This window comes from Dipteris shenzhenensis, unplaced genomic scaffold (genome assembly GCF_047967505.1).
Source record: "Dipteris shenzhenensis isolate YYH24624 ecotype China unplaced genomic scaffold, Dip_SZ_1.0 scaf0048, whole genome shotgun sequence".
NCBI lineage: Eukaryota > Viridiplantae > Streptophyta > Polypodiopsida > Gleicheniales > Dipteridaceae > Dipteris > Dipteris shenzhenensis.
This window is the reverse complement of record NW_028239355.1, coordinates 16,177-36,254: the sequence shown is the minus strand read 5'-3', so window position 1 is coordinate 36,254 and position 20,078 is coordinate 16,177. Positions and strand designations below refer to the sequence as shown.

General features: G+C 49.1%; 7 protein-coding genes across 7 annotated transcripts; 5 read left to right on the top strand and 2 right to left on the bottom strand.

Annotated features, from left to right (window-relative positions):
• Nucleotides 1-95: 95 nt before the first annotated feature.
• On the bottom strand, nucleotides 96-1,025 carry LOC147879320 (UDP-galactopyranose mutase-like; the record flags this gene model as incomplete). The annotated part of the gene is made up of 1 exon (XM_087372241.1): nucleotides 96-1,025. A coding segment is annotated over exon 1 (930 nt), but the record flags the coding sequence as incomplete, so codon positions are not given.
• Nucleotides 1,026-6,349: 5,324 nt separating this feature from the next.
• LOC147879319 (glucan 1,3-beta-glucosidase-like) lies at nucleotides 6,350-6,862 on the top strand. Its single transcript, XM_087372240.1, has one exon. The coding sequence runs from the start codon at nucleotides 6,350-6,352 to the stop codon at nucleotides 6,860-6,862; it is 513 nt and encodes a 170-aa protein (XP_087228366.1).
• A 49-nt stretch (nucleotides 6,863-6,911) lies between these two features.
• LOC147879318 (glucan endo-1,6-beta-glucosidase exg1-like) lies at nucleotides 6,912-7,586 on the top strand. The gene has a single exon (XM_087372239.1). The coding sequence runs from the start codon at nucleotides 6,912-6,914 to the stop codon at nucleotides 7,584-7,586; it is 675 nt and encodes a 224-aa protein (XP_087228365.1).
• Nucleotides 7,587-8,124: 538 nt separating this feature from the next.
• On the top strand, nucleotides 8,125-9,462 carry LOC147879317 (uncharacterized). The gene has a single exon (XM_087372238.1). It carries the CDS (start codon nucleotides 8,125-8,127, stop codon nucleotides 9,460-9,462), a length of 1,338 nt encoding a protein of 445 aa, XP_087228364.1.
• Nucleotides 9,463-12,797: 3,335 nt separating this feature from the next.
• LOC147879316 (uncharacterized) lies at nucleotides 12,798-13,118 on the top strand. The gene has a single exon (XM_087372237.1). The coding sequence runs from the start codon at nucleotides 12,798-12,800 to the stop codon at nucleotides 13,116-13,118; it is 321 nt and encodes a 106-aa protein (XP_087228363.1).
• A 61-nt stretch (nucleotides 13,119-13,179) lies between these two features.
• LOC147879315 (uncharacterized) lies at nucleotides 13,180-13,866 on the bottom strand. The gene has a single exon (XM_087372236.1). It carries the CDS (start codon nucleotides 13,864-13,866, stop codon nucleotides 13,180-13,182), a length of 687 nt encoding a protein of 228 aa, XP_087228362.1.
• A 5,318-nt stretch (nucleotides 13,867-19,184) lies between these two features.
• LOC147879314 (reductase pytE-like) lies at nucleotides 19,185-20,078 on the top strand. The gene has a single exon (XM_087372235.1). It carries the CDS (start codon nucleotides 19,185-19,187, stop codon nucleotides 20,076-20,078), a length of 894 nt encoding a protein of 297 aa, XP_087228361.1.

Below are 20,078 nucleotides of genomic sequence, written 5' to 3'. Positions count from 1 at the left end.
TGTTGCTTGGATGCGTCTGTGCCGGATAACGAGCTGCTGAAGTTTGTTAGGATGGTTGCACGGTGGAACGAGACGTCAGCATCCGCGCCAAATACCCAAGTCTTGCCTTCCAAGCACGCAGGAAGAGGTCCCTCAAAGCCCAAGCCGATCACGGTCGTGGACGAGTGCTTCAGTTGCGGAACCAACGACAACGGAACGTCTTGAGATTCACGCTCTGCATTTGCTAATTCAATCGAGCGATTGAGAGGTAAAGAGGAAATGCAGTAGCCATAAGTAATGACTTCGCCCGACGAAAGCTTTACGGTACGCGCATCCAAGTCGATGGCAACGACTGTGGCGCCGTATTTCTGACGTCTCTGGGGCAAACTGTTGGCCACGCTTGCCCACAGCGATCCAGTTCCGAGTCTGGGATACGGAAATTTGCTTGTATCAGCGGGCTTGTCGCTCCTGTTCAAGTTGGGTGCGGGAGCTGGCACGTTGGCTTCCTTTGATCCTGCACGCAAACTAGTCCAGGTGTGGTTAAGCCCGGTCAGTGGCCATGCCCATTGTTTGAAGTTAAAGGGTGAAAAAAACATGCCGTCGAGCGTTTTGCCAAAGTTTGCCTTGTAGTATTCGCCGAGATTGTTCGGCTTGACGACCGTCGATGGGCCACTAGCCTGCTGTTGAATAACATTGATTTCATCGACAATTTGTTGACCCTTTTCCAGATTACCCAGATGCCTCTGAATAGGAGTGGGACACCAAGCGCTTTCGATACGCACCCATCCACCACGCGTTGGATGAACCCAATCGTTGTGACAGTTGATGGCATCGTTGAAGTCATCATAGTGGGAATGGATGACGTGACCGCCAAGATCCCACAGGAAGCCTTCGCTATCACGCTCTGTTACAGCCATGCCTCCAGGACGATCACACGCATCGAGCATGAGCCAATCCTGTCGCAAAGCTTCAAGCTTGCGGGCTGCGCCCAGACCAGTCGGTCCTGCGCCAAGGATGAGGAAATCTACATGATGAGAAGCTACCATGATTGCGAGTTTGAACAATCGACGCCGGCGATGGTGTCGTTAGCCAATGTAGGTATGTCCAGATGCTCGTAACGGTGGTGAAAGTTGGAGAAAGATAGCGGTGGATGAGATAGTGTGATATACACATTTGCACATACAGAAGCTCCCCTTTGACCTGCTACAAATTCTTAGATTCCGAATTATTTACGAACAAAGACTGCTTTGAATGCCAAGAGGTGTGATCTAGATCACAGTCCAAACCAATGTCCGCCTGTCACAAGGTCAGAAACATGAGTCGTTGCGCTTGCCTGAACCAGTTGATCTGTGAGGTGTGTTGCTCGCATGATGATGAAATTTGTCTCAGAGCACAGTTGACCGGCACCAAAAGAGTCTTTGAGAGCGCGGGACTCCGAATAAAGAAACATCAAAGGAAACTTTTTCGCAGTTTTTGGATGAATCGATTAACGCGAGTAAATTGTGTATGTATAGTAAAGTTACTGACACGGCAACGAAAAAGGAAAGAAAGCCTGACAAGCAGTTGCGGTCCCGTCACACACACTGCATCTACGCCCGAGCAATCAACGTTAACCCTACTTTTAGCCCATTTTGTGCATTAGAACGGGAACGGCAGTAAAACAGTCTAGAGTTGAGGATGATTGATGCTTAATTTCAGATCTACTGGGCTAGTGCTGCAGGGAAGTGCTGCGCGCGGCACATGTGAGCAGTGTGCCCAGACAGTGGGCATAAGATTACTTCTGCGAAATAGCGCTCGATCGTCGATGAGACAGATTCGAGAGCACAAACGGCTAGCCTCCTCATCGACACTATGCTCCGCAAAAAGGGGATTGGGGCCTTTGGAACGGTGAATTTCCTTTTTGACTTGGGCTATCATTGTATGTACGCTTAAACAAGCTTGGCATACATACATGGCGCATGACTCAAGATAGCAGCTTTCTTTATGCTATGCAAAGCCTGTTTAGCTTCCATGCATACCCTGAAAGGATGCCCCATTTATTACGCTAAAGCTCCGCTGGTCTGCTCATCACAATTTTCATTTGATCGTGTAATACACGGATTTGCATCTTTTCTTAATGCCATATGGCTACATGCGCAGAGGTGCGCCTGCCTTTGAATCTCTACCTGAAAGCCGTTGAACAACAATTGCTCATTCACAGCATGATTGCATCGCAAACTGGCGTGCGCATCGAGCTACCTTCAATAATAGCTCTTAACGTCATGAGCCATTGGTGAAGCAATTTAGCGCGGCCCGTGGATGCAGGTGCTTTAAATGCAAAGCTCTGTGATTTTGCCGAAAAAGCATCGTCGGGAAAGCGAATGGGAGGCTTGCGTCACGCTAATTGTTTCTGCAAAGAACTGAACGACCTGAGAATGGCCGTTCAGGAGTGTATGCGAACTGTCGATCTCTAGATTACATTTTTGCGTTAGCATAGTGCCACTTTGGTCATCCATCGTACTCCGGTTTCATTTATGTAGAAATGAGACAGAGTCCAGGCACATAGTGAGTAAAAAAATTCATTCACGTCCCGATTGCATCAGAGGAGGCAATATAAGTTTCCTGAAGAGTTTCGTGTTTTCCATTTAAGCCTTCCCGCGCGCATGCTGCTAAAAGGGCACTAAAGATTGGCAATTGGCCACAGGTCGAACGCCCTACTCTTTCAATACCTTTGTACGGTAAGCCATTTGCTTTTGTTTGTTTGTATGATCGCGGCCTCTTAGCGTGCGCGCCTTACCACTCTACTGTCGCCTGCAGATCCTCCAATGCTCTTTTCTCAAATTCGCTGTCAGCTCTGAGGCCTGTCCTTCTCTCTTGCACGTTGCTTTGTCTTTTTGGATCGAAGGGTGTTTCACTTGCAAAACTTGCCATGGGCATTGCGGCGATGTTTTAGACCATGATCGTTTGTGAAATTCTTCTTAGCCCATTGCCGTACTGCCGATATGCACAACTGACATCCCAAATGAAGCTCTACGGCACCTTTGACACACCCCTCCCTTTCTCCCATAGTCGCAGCATTTGAGCTGTCGGTCACACGTCGATTGCAACTAAACGCAACAAACAAACAATCAGAGTCCGAGCTGCATGCATTTGTCTTGCCAAGACCTCAAATCACGAATTATGAACATTCGATGCAGCGGACCGGCACTTAGACACGGAGGGCGACTTGTCGCTGCTTAAACAAAAGATCTTGCACGAATCTGCCCACGATGAAATCGTGCGAAGCGCACTACGCTAGTCGGCACGATCCCGGTGTCGGCAAGGGTAATTAACCTGTAAAACCGTCTTATGGCGGGCACCGCGCAAAAAGATCGCTCGCCCCCCTTTCTTCGATCAGACTATGAAGGAGATCTGCAAAAGTGGTACCTGATGTGCGCATAGAAGCATACGATCCTGCAGTCACGACCTTCGCCGCCTCGCTTGATATGAGCATTCCGCCTGTCTGCGCTCTCGATGTCTGACTTCTAAGATACGCTCATCTTGGCAGCAGCAAGATTCCCTTCCGACATTTATCCCCATTTCCAATTGCTTTGACATTGCTAAACGGCTTTTTCTTACTTATACCATCCATCGCTATCATCGGTCACGGCCTCCGACCTCCAACTCCCTGGACGCTACTTTATTTCTCTCTTCTTCTTCTCTTCTCCTTTCTCTTGTTGACACGACTTAGCTCAACATGTCGGCAGCACCGTCAACGGCACCTCAAACGACATTGTGGTCAACATCAAAGCTTTCGGCACCACAGAAGACCTCACCACTCCGTCTGAAGGCGATGTCCAAATCAATCTGCGATGTAGCTTTTGACAATTCGACAGCTTCCGTCGCGCCATTACAACGGATTTTCTTTTCGCCCCATCCTGATGATATTGCGTACAGTGCCTTCGGAACGGCGTCACGACCGCCGCCACGCTGCTGCCATCACGACGGTGAAGATTCACGACGAAGTAGCTCAAGCAGCCACACGTCAGGCTTCGAAGCAGCCATGCCATCGCCGGCTCTTTCATCTTGCTCACGGTTCAGCGACGATGCAACGCTCATCGGTTCTCCGGCGGTCTCACCTTCACCAACCATGTCATCAGCATCGTCAAACTTTTCATCACGCCGCAACAGTGCATTCTTCGATTCACAGAACGCCCTTATTGTGACAATTTTCAGCAAATCAAGATGTGCGAACGGTGAAATTGGCGAACGCCTCAAACACAACGTCGAGGCTACCACGCTCCTTCGCACCGACGAAGACGAAGCTTTCGCACGATCAATTGGATGTGATCTTCTACAGCTTGGCTTTCCCGATTCCAGCGCTCGCGACGAGCCCTCACGAAGGCCCGACTTGGCCGAGCTTGCCATCAAGGCAAGGCAGGCGCAAAGATCAACCATGTCGATCATTACATCTACGAGGATGTTCGTCGCGCTCTCGAACCGATCGTTTGGATGGCCATTCGATCGGGAGCCAAGATTCACTTGCCATTGGGTGTCGGCTGCCATGTCGATCACTGGATGGTACGTGTTGCCGTTCTGTCGATCTTGGATGAACTTGATGCCAAGATCGTGTCCGCCCAAAAAGCCATGTCACAATCCCTTCAATCCATCTTCAAGGACCAGCTGATCGGCGGAGAAGAGCCTCTGCACGAACGTCTTATCTTCTACGAGGATTTGCCGTATGCCGATGCGCAGACCAACGACCACGTCGAAGGTCTAGCTCGTGGCGTTCTTCCGCATGGCGCCAAAGCACAGCTCATCCATATGAGCGAATCGTCTTGGTCCAAGAAGCGCGCTGCTATTCTGTCATACGCATCTCAGATGAAGCCAACGATTTTGCCAAGTATCTATGCGCATGCTACAAGGCTTGCACAGCTCGGCAAAACCATCGACCCTGATTGGGACCACACCACAAAGAGTCACTTGGCTGCTGAACGTATCTGGATCATTGACGCAGAGCTCAGAAGGTTGGCTCTACTTAGAGAACAGATGGAAGAGCAAAGTCAAGCATGATCGAGATCACTCACTCCTCATTCAACCGCATCGTCATTTGCATAGCAACTATACCTTATCACCACATCACCACACCGTCACACATCACATCATTACGTCACGACACCAGCACACCCTATCAAAAGGACACTTGACCTCTGTCTTGCAAGTCATCGATTTGAATCTTTGTTTGTCATTGTACTGTATACCCCCTCTTCCCCATGATCGCCCGCAGAAAGTCAATTGCAGACTTTTCTACACCTCAGCATTGCACTTTTCTTTGTCACCTTTCATTCACTCACTCTACCGTGTTTAGACTGTCATTGCAATTCAAAGGAAATTGTTCACTTTCAGCGAAATGTGCGTGTGCCAAGGGTAAATAGGGCCTGTCACTGTCTTTACCGTCTAGCCTTATGAATCTTCATGGTGGTCGCCTGCTGACCGCAATAGAAGTATTGTCGTTGTGTCGACGTCAAAAGCACTACACAATGTCTTGTTCGACCTAGTTACCTGCGTCCCAGTATCGCCATAATGTCTCATACCTATACCAAATGCATAAGCAAAGAGCTGTGTCATATGCTCCCGTCACCATCTCACTTCATCAGTGTCTCATGTCGTCAAGCGGAAGTCGATTGTCGTCACGTGCATTCTGCCTTTTCCATCCTCGTTTCTCGTTCTCTTTGTAAAACGTTTGCTCCATGACTGTCTGCCTCAATCTGGCCAAAAGCCGGTCGGCGGACCTTATTCGACTAGACAGATGCGCTGCGCTGCAACAGATGCTAGTTCCACACATGCGTAAAAATACTGTTCGGATGCGGTCGAGCGTGTTTCATAGATACGTGTTGTCAAGGACACGCGCGCGCAAAGCAAGGCTCATGAGCCTGTCTCCAGTCAGTTCTGTCCGGTGCACGGCTTTTGTGCCTTTCGTGAACGCTGCGCGTAGAGTAGACGGTGCCTCAATTCAATAAAGGGCTTTAATTGGAACGCGCAGCGCTGTCATTATAATCCAAAGCCGGCGGGCAACGGCGTATCAACCCTGTACTGCTGCACTTGACGTTTCTCTAGAGCGTTCCCAGAAAGCCACACTTGTGATTCTTTCCCGTCAAGATTCAGCATCTATTATTTCGACGCTTTGAACGATGGCTAGCACTGCGTCAAACCGGCGGAGAGCGAAAGGCGGTGAGAAGGAATCTAGGCTCCCACAATTCAATTTGTGTGACGCGAAAAAGTATGGTACCGTCTGAGAATGCGTTTCTTCTACACCATCGTCTCTGTCGCTGTCAGAGTATAAAACAGCTTCAACAACGTCCATGTCTGTTGGTGAGGGCTAGCATCGCCCTTCCCCTATCCCTCCTCATTGATGCCTCGTTCAGGCCTTTTAGGCCTGTTGGCATTGGTAACATGCTTCCTCACAATCATTACCCAGTCGTCTTCGGCGTCATATGCAGTAAGAACGCGACGCACGTATGACAAAATTCGTGGTGTCAACATTGGCGGATTGTTCGTCATTGAGCCATGGATGAAGCCTTCACTTATGCAGCAGGCCATGCAAGTGAGCGGAGCAAAAGAACAAGCGGTCGATCAATGGACTTTCATGAAATCCTTCTCATCGAAAACTCAGGCTCTATCAGTGCTGAAGCAGCACTGGTCATCATGGATTGTTGAAAGCGACTACAAACAGATGAAATCCCTCGGTCTTAACACGGTACGTATTCCGGTCGGTCATTGGACCTTCAATGGATCATCTAGCGAGCCGTACGCTGTAGGCGCAGAATTGCCGTACATTTCACAGCATCTTCTCTGGGCACAAAAGTACGGCTTGGACGTGATTCTTGACATGCACACTGCGCCAAATTTCGCAGAACGGTTTTGAGTCGAGTGGTATACAAGGCCCAATCAACTTCCGCTCGACTAACGGACCGATGAACGCTGCTCGTTTGAATTCCGCCTTGACCCGCATGGTACAGATTTACGTCAATGATGCAACGTACAAGGGCGTCGTCAAGTACGTTCAGGTGTTGAACGAACCTTTGTGCTCCGTTCTGGGTGCAGACTACATGACCGGGATCTTTGCCTCGGCAGCACGCGCCATCAATGCTGCTATATCACCAAAAGCAGTTTATAAGCCACAGGTGATGCTTCACGACTGCTTTATTCAGCCGTTGTCCAATTGGTCTCCAGCCGTAGCTCCAGGAGGCGGACTAGCTAGCACAGCATTCACGCTCGACACTCATCGCTATCATGTATTCGATGATGACAGAACGAACCTAAACTTCAGCCAGCACCTTGCTCTTGCTCGACAAGATGGCCAGGAAATTGCTTCGGCAACCACAACCTTGAAACGACAGATTGTCACGGGAGAATTCTCGCTCGGTATCAGCTGTACTGATTGCGGACAATTCAACACGCCAGCATTAAGTGCCCAAGCCAATCAACAATTCTTTGCGACACAGACAAAGGCTTACGAGCAAGGTGCAGGCTGGATTTTCTTCGCATGGGTCGCTGAAAATGACCTTCCTTGGTCATACAAAGATGCTGTCAGCTATCAATGGATTCCGACGAATGCGGCTGATAAATCTCAAGCCGTGTCAAAGTAACGTCTTTTGGCCAGACTAGTATCACGCGTCGTCTGTCACATCCCGGAGCTTTCCATCAGTCACTTGTACAATGCTAGCCACACTGTATTGCTTTGCCTGTGCTTTCCATGATCGAAATGCGAATCAACTTTCTAGAAAGACAATAATCATAGATCTCTCAAGCTGAGTTTAGCCTTGCTTCCGCTCGCACGCCTCCTTCATCCCCTCACCTCTCGAGCTATTTTTGCTTTGTGCCAGTGGACGTCAGTCAATAGCTGCCGTCTCCCGCTCAGTCCCAGTCTGAACATCGTGTGAGCTTTCCAAATATCATCACAGTCTTGCATTGAGAAGAGCACCATACGAAGTACAAATTCTCGACTCTCCTCGCGCTCTACTTTTCTCCAGTCAGATACGTTGAATAGTGCGCTGAGCTTAAGCAAATGCAAAACCCTCTTCTATACGGACATAACGATGGCGACATCGGATTAAAGCACCCCACAAAAAAAGAGTAGAGACGTCGACACTTTCACTTCTACTTTCCTCCACGACATAGGACGAGATGCCTGTGCCTACATCATGGCATCCTGGAGAGATTGCAGCGCAACAAGCTCGAGGATTCGAAGATGATGTTTGGGGCGGCTGGCAAGGCTATCAAGAGGGAGCGCCCGATTGGATGATGCTATTTTTAAGTCAACTACCCTTCTTGAGCATGACGACTTTGGATGCTCAGGGCAGGCCGTGGACGTCTCTCGTGTGTAATGATGGGAGGATCGGATTCATGCAGCCGAGTGGACCAGAAAATCGGATTCGAATTACTGCTTGCGTCAAGCATGGTGTCCCTTTGAGGGAATGCCTCCTTCGTTTACATCAACGTCTCGTCAGCACGACACAGGATCCTTTCTCCGACATGTCCTTTCAAGTGGCTGCAGTCGGAGTGATGCTCCACAACCGCCGCAGGAACAAGATGGAAGGTGTGATTGTCGGCATTGAGCGAGTGCCTGTGGATGTTGACGGTGATGACACTTTTGTGTTTGACGTGCAAGCTACAAACACGTTTGGCAATTGTCCCAAATATATCAATACGCGCGTTCTGGTCCCCGTCGAACGTTTTACAGATCAAAAGGATAAAAGCATTTGCATACAGAGTCTAAGGGCTGGAGAGGATTTGCCGCATGAACTTCTTTCGCTCATTGACAAAGCGGACCTGCTCTATTTGTCCACTTGCCATCGTGCCGGTAGTTCATCGTATGATCCTGCCCGTCTTGGAAACAATCATCGCGGTGGCCCACCTGGGTTTTTACGTACGTACTGGGATAGCGAGAAGGACCGAAGATGCATTGTGCTGCCGGATTGGAGCGGCAATCGACTGATGATGTCTTTCGGCAACATGATGAACGATCCTGTCGCAGGAATTGCGATTCCGTTTTGGAGTAACAAGAGCGGCTGTGCGAGCAGCATCGCACACATGACTTGCTCAACTCAAGTTCTAGCAAACGAGGAAGCACAAGAGCTCATGCGAGGTGTTCGCGGTGCCGTCAAGATGTGGGTGGAAGAGTGGACATGGAATCAAAACTCCTTGCCATTGTACGTTGCAGATGCCGAACATGGCGGCGTGGGATGGTCGCCTTATAATCCACCTGTGCGACTGCTAAAGAGCGAGCAGAGCAAGATTAGCGCTAGTGACGGTGCTCGTCCTAATGCATCAATGGTGAACGTCAAGTTCTGGACGGATTCATTGGCGACCTTCACGTTCGATGTGAAAGGGTCAGAAGCCCTCAACCTTAGCAGGCGTTTTCGAGCGGGTCAACATGTATTAATCGACTGTGAGGATCTCCTGATACGCGAATTCACATGTACTCACATATGGCGCAATTCAAAGGCGGCGAGAAAGACTTAAATGACGACGGCACAAGAAGCTGGACGGTAACCTATTCAACAGCCACAGACAATGGATGGCGTTTCGAGTTGACATTACGTCGAAAAGATCGGGGCGGTGTCACACCGACCTTATTTCGTCCAAGGGAAGATGCTTCAAGAAGCGTTGGAGGATGGCTTGGAAGTTCCGTCTTCGTGGCGACCAAAAATGGGCATCTTGGGCATAGACGGCTCCTCGTCCTTGCCGGAAAAGCCTTCAGGCAGAGCACTCAATCTCGTCTATGTCTTATCCGGTATTGGTCTGACACCCATGCTGCCACATCTGAGCTCAATTCTTGAACGCATTGAGCCGGTAGAAGCCAACATTTTGGCTATTGTTGCGACGCGATCGGACGAAGCTCAAGCTGTTCAACGCATCATCCACAATACGCTTTCAAAAGCTCAAGGGCTTCGTGGAACAAGACTTGGCCCCATACGAGTGCGCCTATTCCTTCTTGTCTCTGCTCGTCCAACAGCCGGCGATGACTCAAGTGATGACTTCTCCATTGACCATGATCTCTGGGCAACGTTGCCAGGCGACATCGTTGTTGAGACGACCTGTTTCAAAGGAAAGCGCTTGTCAGAGACGTCGATGAACACCGCGCTTGGTTCAACACAAGCAGATACGGCAACCTTCACTCTACCTGCAGAGCCCCAAGTGCGCAAAGACTTTGGAAGATGTTCACACAGCTGTTATTTGTGCTGCACCAACGTTTGCAAAGACCGCTCAGCACGCATTAAAACGGGCAGGTATAGCAGACGATGTTGTTCATACTGAATCGTTCTCTTTCTGACCAACCAGATCATAGGCTCCATTGTATACTATCCTCACAATCGACTGTATTATGGCAGATAAATTAAGTCTATGGCAAGGCCGCAAATGACGTTGAGGTACATTCGACTGTACTCCGGAGCATGTCTTCGCCTGCATCATCGCTTGATGCGCTGCGCTGCGCGTGCTATCCTTCTTCGGCGGACTTTGTGATACCGCCCAACGCCGCCCCCGCGCTTTGCCGCGGCTTTGGAGTAGAGAGGAATGTTGCCTCGCGTTGTTCTGCATGCTAGTATAGTATACTTTAACGCCGATAGTCGGTCAGGAACTAGCTCAGCATCTTTTATTTGCTCCACCCCACAGGATTGCGCTTCGCCCACTACAATCTTGCGACGCACGTCCCGTTGTGTTGAGCCTTTTCCTAAATTAACATGTTGATGAGTTGAACAACAACGGATATACTGGTATTTCCGTCCAATTGCTGAGCTTAGAATCTTCTGGTGGCTTTGTGTGATGAATGACAGGATTCAAAGGGTATATAAAGACAAGGACTGCGATGGACTCAATTCGTCTTTGGTATCACACGTCGATCACTTCGGCCTGTCGATTATCACATCAAGCAATAACTTCCTTCATCGAAAACATTTCGCAAATATGTCGGCTACCACCGCTGCACGTTACGCAGCTTCTGGCGCAAGCAACATGATCAAGAATGTCGCCATTGTAGGGGTAAGTGCAATCGCTAATCATGCTGCGCTGGTCAACAACGGCGCTCTGCAGCGTCAGCAAGAGCAGGATCAAAAGACTCCGAGAACAATAGCTGACTCTATGCGCTTCGACTCTTCCCCTTTCACTGACAGGCTGGCGGTCAGATGGGCACATTCATTGTGAATGAGCTGCTGAAGAACAAGCAATTCAAAGTGACCGCTCTGACGCGTTCAGGCAGCAACAGCGTCATTCCAAACGGCGTTGAAGCCAAATACATCGACTATGACAACTCTGCAAGCATCGTCGAAGCCTTGCAAGGTCAGCAAGTCTTGATCATCACAATGGCTGTTCAAGCACCCCAAGACCAACAGGCTAAACTCATCGATGCTGCCGCTCAGGCAAAGGTGGACTGGGTTGTGCCCAATCAATGGGGCTATGATGTATCTGAGAAAGATGCAGATAAATACCTTGTCGGACCGCAGCAAATTGCAGCTCGTAAGCACCTGCAGTCAGTTGGACAAAAGTGGATCGCTTTTCCGTGTGGATTTTGGTACGAGTATAGTCTTAGCGGCGGTCTGGACATGTACGGAATCGATGCTGTACAGCGAAAGGCAAACTTCTACAACAACGGCAAGGTCGCTTTGAGCACGTCAACGTGGGAGCAAACCGCTTTGGCTGTTGCTCGCGTGCTGGCCCTCCCAGAATACCCGAAGGACGCTCAAGATAGCACTTTGACAATCAGCAAGTGGACAAATGATTGCGTTCGTGTTAGCAGCTTTACATTGAATCAACGCGAAATGCTCGATGAGATCCATAAAGTTCTCGGAACCACGGACGCTGATTGGGAAATCACAAACAAAGATCCACAAGAAGCATTCCAAGAAGGCATGGCACTTTTGCAGAAAGGCGAGCGCAGCGGCTTTGCTCGTGCGCTCTACTCACGTATGTTCTTCGAAGACGCTCCGGGTAACGTCGAAAAGAATCATGGCACAGCGAATGCCGTACTCGATTTGCCGAAAGAAGACATACACGCGTGCACCCAGAAAGCGATCAAGATGGCTAAGGATGCGTACATCCCAACACGCTTTAAGAACATGGCCGCCGATGAAGCAAGTCAAAAGGCTTGAAAGTAGAAACTAACAATATCGTTACCACTTGTAGCCTGATTTTTTTTTTTCTCCGAACTTTCAATGCCATAAGACTTGTTTCAGTGTACGGAAGGGTTCCTCATGAAGTGGGGCGCCACTGGTCGAAACTTTAAATTCATGTACCGTAAAGCTGGAAAATGTGCCAGCCTAAAGGGACCAATCTTGACGCACCCTGCGCGCAGCGCAGCGCCTCTCCTTGCATTTATGTATCATGTACAGTACATAGTGTGGCACACGACACTCGGACTATCCGATTTGGCGTTGACCTGTGCGCGAGCATGACAGGGAAAAGCCGAAGACGGAAAGCGCAGCAGAAGAAGCACAGAAGAAACACCTACCAGACATCGGAATGAAGGAAGCAATGAAGAGTATATAAAACCCGCATCTGCTTTGGTTTCTCTCGCCTTTCGTCCGGAATGTCTTTAGGAGCACCAATCGCTCGACTGAACGCGATCTCCCGACATACGCAAACCTCCACACCGTCAAACATGTCAAGTGTCAAAGACTCGGACAAGAGCAAGGCTTACATTTCCGCTTGCCGGCTTGGCAAAGGATGGCTATTCGAACGAATCAGAGGCGACAGCGACATGCTTTTGCGGAAAGGTGCAAGTAGCCTTTGCGACACAGAAGCCTGGCTTTGTTGAATCATTTGTATGCCATTGCACGGACTGTCACAAAATCACTGCGAGTATGTTTGCGTCAAACTTCATCGTAAAGGACGAATACGTCAAGTTCGTTCGAGGCAAGGAGCTTCTCAAGGAGTTTGGTCAATCAGAGACCATCGGATCGGGTAAAAAGATGACAAACTCGTTCTGTTCGAATTGCGGAACGCTGCTATGGCGTGTTGGCGAAAAGTTTCCCGGTGTCAAAATTATGCGCATCGGAACAATTGACGATTTCAACCTACAAGAGAAACTTTTACGTCCACACGTCGAGCAATACACAAAGGACCGAGTGTCTTGGCTCGAAGCTACAAAAGCGGACAAGCATGTTGAAGGAAGTCATTATTAGTGTACGAATCTATGCGCTTCACGTAATTTACATCATCATTTACGCCATAATCTGGCCCACTCTAATACAGACCATAAGGAGCATACTTCCAGATGCGATAGTTCAAGACGTTCATGACGGGCAGAACGCCATACCACGCTACAGCCGGAATAAGGCCCCAGAATGCTTCATTGACCTCCTTTGTGGTAAGATGATGGAAGAAGAAAGGAACATCGCTTGTCCAGCCTGTATTACGAGCATAATCGTCGCACGTTCGCATCACTTTTGTCAATTCGTCCTCAGTGATGTGCGGTGATAGTCTCTCGGCTGTGAGCTTGCTGACTTCGTCATTCAGATGTGCAACGAGAGGATCTCGAATGTCCACAAGCAGACGCAACAAGTCATTACCATCGTACATTGAATGATCCTTTTGCCAAATCTTCAGCTTGTCCTCCAGTTTGTCAAGAGCGTCATGAATGACCTTATGGGCTTCAGCTTCTTCGTCCATGTTGACACCTCGCTCTCTGAAGGGCGGGAACATGTGCGTTTCTTCGGTATCATGATGATGATGCAAGCAATGAGACCAGGCACCGACGTAGGCGAGCCAAGTACTCAGATCTTGCTCCAACTTGCTGGGCTGACCAGATTCGACTATTTGCTTGTCTTCCGCAAGTTTAGCAACGATGTTGTCCATTCCACGCTTCAAGCCCTGGTGGAGGGCGACCATTGCATCGTGCAAAAAGACGTACTTGTTGCGTTTGGGAGCCATGTTTGCAGGCGTCTATGCTGAGAGGTAGGTTGTGTGGTTACGAATGCAACATCTTGGCGAGGGAACCTTCTTTATAAATCGCTGTAGTGCAATGTAGAGACCGTCATATTATTGCCATTGATCGGTTGGCATACCTCAATGCCTTGATATCAAGAGGCGCATAGCGGGCCTCAATGCCTGATGTGCGCTTCACATAGAAAGTGATGCACTGTACGTTAAAGAAGCCCGTTGACTTGGAACGGAGACATTTTACGCTACCATTGCACGCCATGGATTTATGGCAAAACTCGAACTGAATGCATTTCGGTAGATTGCCCAGGCTACAACAACACACTCTAATACGCATTTGAGCGTGAGAACACGAATATGATTGCGCCCAGGTGTCCAAAAAGTGCCATTTCGGTATACGTCGGCGCTGGGATAGATCCGAGATGGCACGTGCGAGCTGCAAGATTTTACATCCCTCGAATGCCGCCGGGCAGCTCAATTACAATTGGGGTGTGGGGTATGAGATATAATGGCAGATCTCCGAAATACAAATGACTAATTTAAGTCTATCTGCCTGACGTATGACCATCAGGCTCATAGGTCTATTGCTTTTTTTCACTGCAGCTATGAAAGGCAGCCTTGCTTGTCTTCTATTCGCCCTTTTCCTCAACGTTAGCGTTCACGGAAGTGCGCTCGAAACGCCATTGGCAAATGTCGAGAAACGACAAGCCAGCAGCAGCGCCGTCGCTGGTGCATTCTCAATTGGAAGCTTGGATCCGGCTTTGTCAAGCAGACTCTCGTCCGCTCTTCAATCAGCTGCATCATACACAAGCTCCCACTCAACCATCCCAGTCACAAGCGCAACCGGTTCAGCCTGTCCACAAGGAGGGATACTCGTGAACGGCCTTTGTTGTACATCAGGAATTGTGATCGGAGGGAAATGTTACGAGGGAACAAGCTCGTCAGAGGCAGCGCAGTCGACTTCCTCGTCAGCTTCAAGTAGCAAGAGTGACGGTGCAATTGCCTTGACGGTTCATAATACGTCCGCTTTGTCGCTAGCCTTAGTAGTCTGCTCGTCGCTCCTGGGCATGCTAGTAGTTGTTCTTTAAGGTTTGAAAAAAAACGAGCAGCAAAAATGACCACGTAATTGGGAGCAGACTCTTCCTTTTGAGCACTTTGGGCGGGCTATTAATATGCTTTAAGCATATTGAAATGCTTTAACACTTCAAACACCGTCGTTTGGTTTGTTGAGATCGTCAGATATGTATTGTAGAATGAAGTTTCGAATTAAAATCCTACGAGTTCAGGTCGTCATATTATCTAGAATCCTAGTAAGTACAGGCTTTCCAAGCAGCCTCAGGTGATCCAGAAGTACGATCATCGAGTCGAAAGCTTGACGTGCCACGTGACGAATTCGTTCATTCCACTTGTCAAGGCTCTCTTCAAATATGCCTGTTCCGACTTTCCACGAGGCGAACACACGACCTTGCTATCGGATTGTACAATTCAAGACACGCATTGCATGACAGGCGATTGTCGCACGGAGCTCCGCAATGTTTTCGTGCATCACACGGAAGCCTAGTACAAGACAGCAAGAGTTGGCTAAACGCAGAACACACTGCACTCCTGCCTTACAAGAACACGATTCCCACTTCTAAAGCGCGTCTCTCTTGATCTGCTAACGTCACATTAACAGTCTTGACGTGTGTAATGTGCGAAATTGATTTGGACCTCGCTATCTAGCGCTGCGCCGCGGCGCAGCGCAAGTGGAAAACACCAAACATGTGCACTGTCGTAGTCTGTACTCTTGCGTCCATTTGACATTTGGCCGCCGCATGTCTAGTAGAGACTCCGAGGCGTTTAGTGGCGTTTTAAGTTGAACTGAGGGGATGAGTCGATTAATCTCAGGCTTTCGGTTAAACTTCAACTGGCTTCACATGGGTCATTAGCTCGATAGACGAGTCTTGTCGGAAGAATATCACCCGGTCCACGACGTGTCACATCACCAGTGGCTACAGGAACGGGAGCAACTTGGCGTTCGGAAGCAATTGTGACATGCGGAATTTATGTACGTCCTTTAGGAAAATCAATGTAACCAGCGCCAACTTCGTTGCAGTGTTTTTGTCGTCGATTGAGTTTCAATTTTAGTGATCTACTGTGCTCTGTGTGCCTGCTCCTGCAGATCTTATGCACTGTGCCCGTGAACAGATCACCTTGACTCATGTCGGAACCTTGTGCGTGCTTTGGACGACAAAAGAAATGACTCTAAAGGAACACACTCCGCTTTCAATGTACGAGCCTATCGTGATTCTCAATGAAATGAGATCGCTGTTGAGCTGCATCAAGGTTGTGTCACTGTCTCGCCATGCACACAGCACAAGAGAGGAAAAAACGAGGAAGGCTCTCACTTGATGCACACTACCCGCTTTGCGACACTTTCTGCAAGGCCTGGACCTGTCAAAAGAGTAGACAAGCACCGCTCATTCAAGTTCTGAAGTGACACGAAAGGGTACTCACGGTTGGACAAAGAGGCAGCAGGTGAACGGGCCCTTGCTGTCGGCCCAAACAAATACTATTTAGGATCCCAAGCTCTACTCAATCATTATGAGTGCGCTCTTCCATCTACTCTCAACAACGATCTCTTCGACACATTCAAGCGTATCTTCAAAACGAATCTTCATCCAATACAATGGCTGCCGTAGCACCTCAGCAAGTGCCTTTACAAGGTTCTCAAGACTTTAAGCAGTCAGGTCCTGCTCAGCCCGTCTCTGTGGTACCGCAATTAAATCAACAGCAGCAGCAACAGCCTCCTGCCTATCCGCAGGAAAAGAGCATGCCTGCTGCACCACAGCAACAGCCTCAACCTGTCATTCCAGCTGCTCCAGTAGCGGCAGCTGCTACGGCGAACATCGTTGCAGACAATGCCATCGCCAGCGATGCGATTCGAATGTCTTACATGCAATACATTACGTTGCCAAACATCAAAGATTACACGCCAAGTGTTGTACCAAAGGAGCTGGCAAGCCGCGGTTTAACGCAAGCAGACTTTATTCGCACCGTTGACGAGGTCAAAGCGCTGAAAAAGAAGAGCGACAACAACAAAATTGCTCTTTGGACATGCATGATCTTCTTTGTCGGCATCATCGGCTACCTTTTGGTCTCGCAGCGCGCCGTGGGCAACAAGCCTTTGCGTAAACAGCTCGAAAGCCCGTTGGAGGATGCAAATCGTCGACTGATGAACGCAGGCATTCCAGTTCGCTGGCTCTGGGTCGATGGAAGTCTTCGTGCATACTACAAGTGATCAGACAAATCTTTGCGCGCCACAGTGACCGCAAAGGAACCACTTTCACATATTTATACCATTCTCAAACTTAGGCACAGAACCAGAGATGTTCTACTTTCTTGCTGTTTACTCGTCCATACATTTGACAAAGTTCTAATCATGTCATTGATTTCCGGCAATCGAAATGAAAGTGGATTTTAAAGTGCAAAGGTATGTATCGGGCCGATTCACAGACCGACTACTGCCAACAATGCACCGGCAAGCAAAGCGGCAACACCACCGTTCGTTCCCTGAAGAGGCAAAGCAGACGCGCCGTTCGTTCCTGAAGTCGACGTTGCACGTGCCGAAGAAGTGCTGCTGCTTGAACCAGATGTGATTGTTCGGGTTGATGAGGCGAGCGTTCCGGTTGGTTGCGTGCTTGTTGCCGTTCCGTTGATGGTTGTTGCGACATCACTGGGTGCTAAGCTTGCGCCTACACCACCGCCACCGCCGCTGGCTGTTGAGACAGCGGTAGATGCGGCGGTCGTTGTGGTCACACTTCCTGACGATGAGGCTTGACGAGGCTCCAAGATAGCGGCTTGAACTGACAAAGCAGCCAGAGCAATGGTAAGGATGAATGATGCTTTGAAGACCTGCATTTTGACTGAAGTGAGGAAGGATGATAAGTTTCGAAACTCAAAATGATGATGAAGGTTTGAGAAGAATGTGCCCTGCTCGGCTATCTGATGGAGTGCTGGTTTATATCGCCTTGAAGTATTCACCGGGCAAACCCGACGAAGCTTCCAAACAAGAAGAACCTCTGCGATCCTATCTAGACATCTGTCGTCATTTGGCTAATGAACCGAGCTTACACCCTAAAGTCTTCCCATGCATTCTAGTGGAGAACGTTTCAGCAGTACCAGCACCAGCACCAGCACCAGCACCAGCACCAGCGACCACAGTTCGAGAAGCGAAACCGAATTTTGCAAATAGCGTCAATTGCATTGCCGTCTGTGTCAGTGGCTTCTTGAATGGCCTTGCTCGTAAGCGTGAGAGCAGTTATCGCTTGGCAATTAAAGATCGACGAGAACGTGCGCACGATGAAGCGGGATTTGGAACAGCTTAAAAGTGGGTACAGACAGTCGGCAGCTTGTCAGTGTTATTTCGCGTCAAAGTCCAATCCATACTTTTCAGATCACGATATCAGTAGTGCTCCACACACCCGAGGAGATTATACATGTGCGTATGCAGTATTCCCTGCATGTACTTGCAGATCCGCTAAGGACTCCTTGAGAGCCTTTTCTCTTTCACCAAGAGCTGCTGCAGCAATGCTAAGAGCAAAGGGTAAAAAGAGCGGTCAGACGCGGTGTGCGGACAAGACATGATTATGTAAACGGCAAAGACGAAAAATGCACATAGCAGCACGTGTCTGAAATCCTGGTTCAACAGAATCAAAGCTCTGATCGTTCTATATGCTGGTCAACCAAAGAGTTGGATCCAACGGCGGGCGTCAGTACGAGTGAGTACACCCCCGAATCCGAACAGCTTTGAATGTGGCGGACACAACAATCCGAAGATGACGCTGCGCTGAGCGTTTAGAGGCTACTGTGTCATGCCGACTTGTTTTAACTCGGTAGCGCATCGCAGCGCCGCGCTAGCTTTTGAAAAAAGTCTCCGCTTTATTAACAACATGTAAAGTATGTGTCCGTCGATTTCTTTCTGCTTAAAGTACTTAAAACAAAAGGCAGAATTCTCCGCACCTGGCTTTGCGCTACGCGGAGCGGACGCGAATTTAAAAACACGCTGGGCTGCAGTGCTGCTGTTAAAAAGTCTCCGCACCTGTACGGGTCTTGTGACAGATGTGTGACATGCGTTGGAAAGTCTCCGCCATATCGAAAAATATGATGGTGTTAAGTGGACGTCCTAGAGACAACGAAAGATATATAAAGACTGAATCTGATCAGACTGTGATCAGTAGCCGCTCCTCATCAAAATAGCCTCGCCTTGTACGGACTATCTCCATCTACACATCCATTCTAGTCACTTCGCACTTCGAAATCTTTACACAATGTCTTCGACTTCCACTGTACGTCGCATTGCTATGCTTGGTGCAACGCAAGGTTGCGCCTTGGAAGCTCTGAAGGTCTTGCTTAGTCGACCAAACAACGCAGAACGCATTCACGTTTACACGCTGGTCCGCAATGAAGACAAGCTTCGCAACGCTTTGACTCAGGGCGGCTTTGATGTCGCAAAGGTAATGAACAATGACAAGTCGAACGAGGAGTCGATAACCATCACAGCCATCAAAGGAGACGCACTGAAGCGTGAAAGCGTTCGAGCATTCTTTGATCAAGCAACACGCGATGGCCCACTGTCCGATGTTGTTTCATCGATCGGCTCAACATCATTCGTGATTGTCTGGTACAAGCCCTTCAGCCCGCCTCAATTCCCCAAAGGCATCGAGAACATCTGCTCAGACGCTATTCGTAACGTCGTTGAAGCGTTGCAAGAAGTCGTTGCTCCTCGTCAGCCCGATCTCATTGCGCCACGCTTGACAGTCGTATCGTCCAACGCCATTGGAAAGTCGGCACACGATGCCTTGCCTGCGCTTCTCAAGCCACTGTACGGCAACTTTTTGAAATATCCTCATCTTGACAAGGAAAATATGGAACGCTACTTGCACGAACAGTATGCCATTCAGTCTGAAGATTTCAACGAACGCCCAAACGCGCAGCCCGCTACGGCTTTGGACAAGTCGCGTCTCATCATTGTACGTCCCTCCTTGCTGACAAACGGAGAGCCTAAAGGTGCAATTCGAGCATCTTCGGAACCTGTCAAAAGTGCGTGGACCATCTCCCGCAAAGACGTAGGCGCATTTATCGCTGGTGATTGCCTGAACGTAACGAACGCCATCGTCAAAGATCCCATACAAGGTGGGCGCGGGTATACCATCACCTATTAG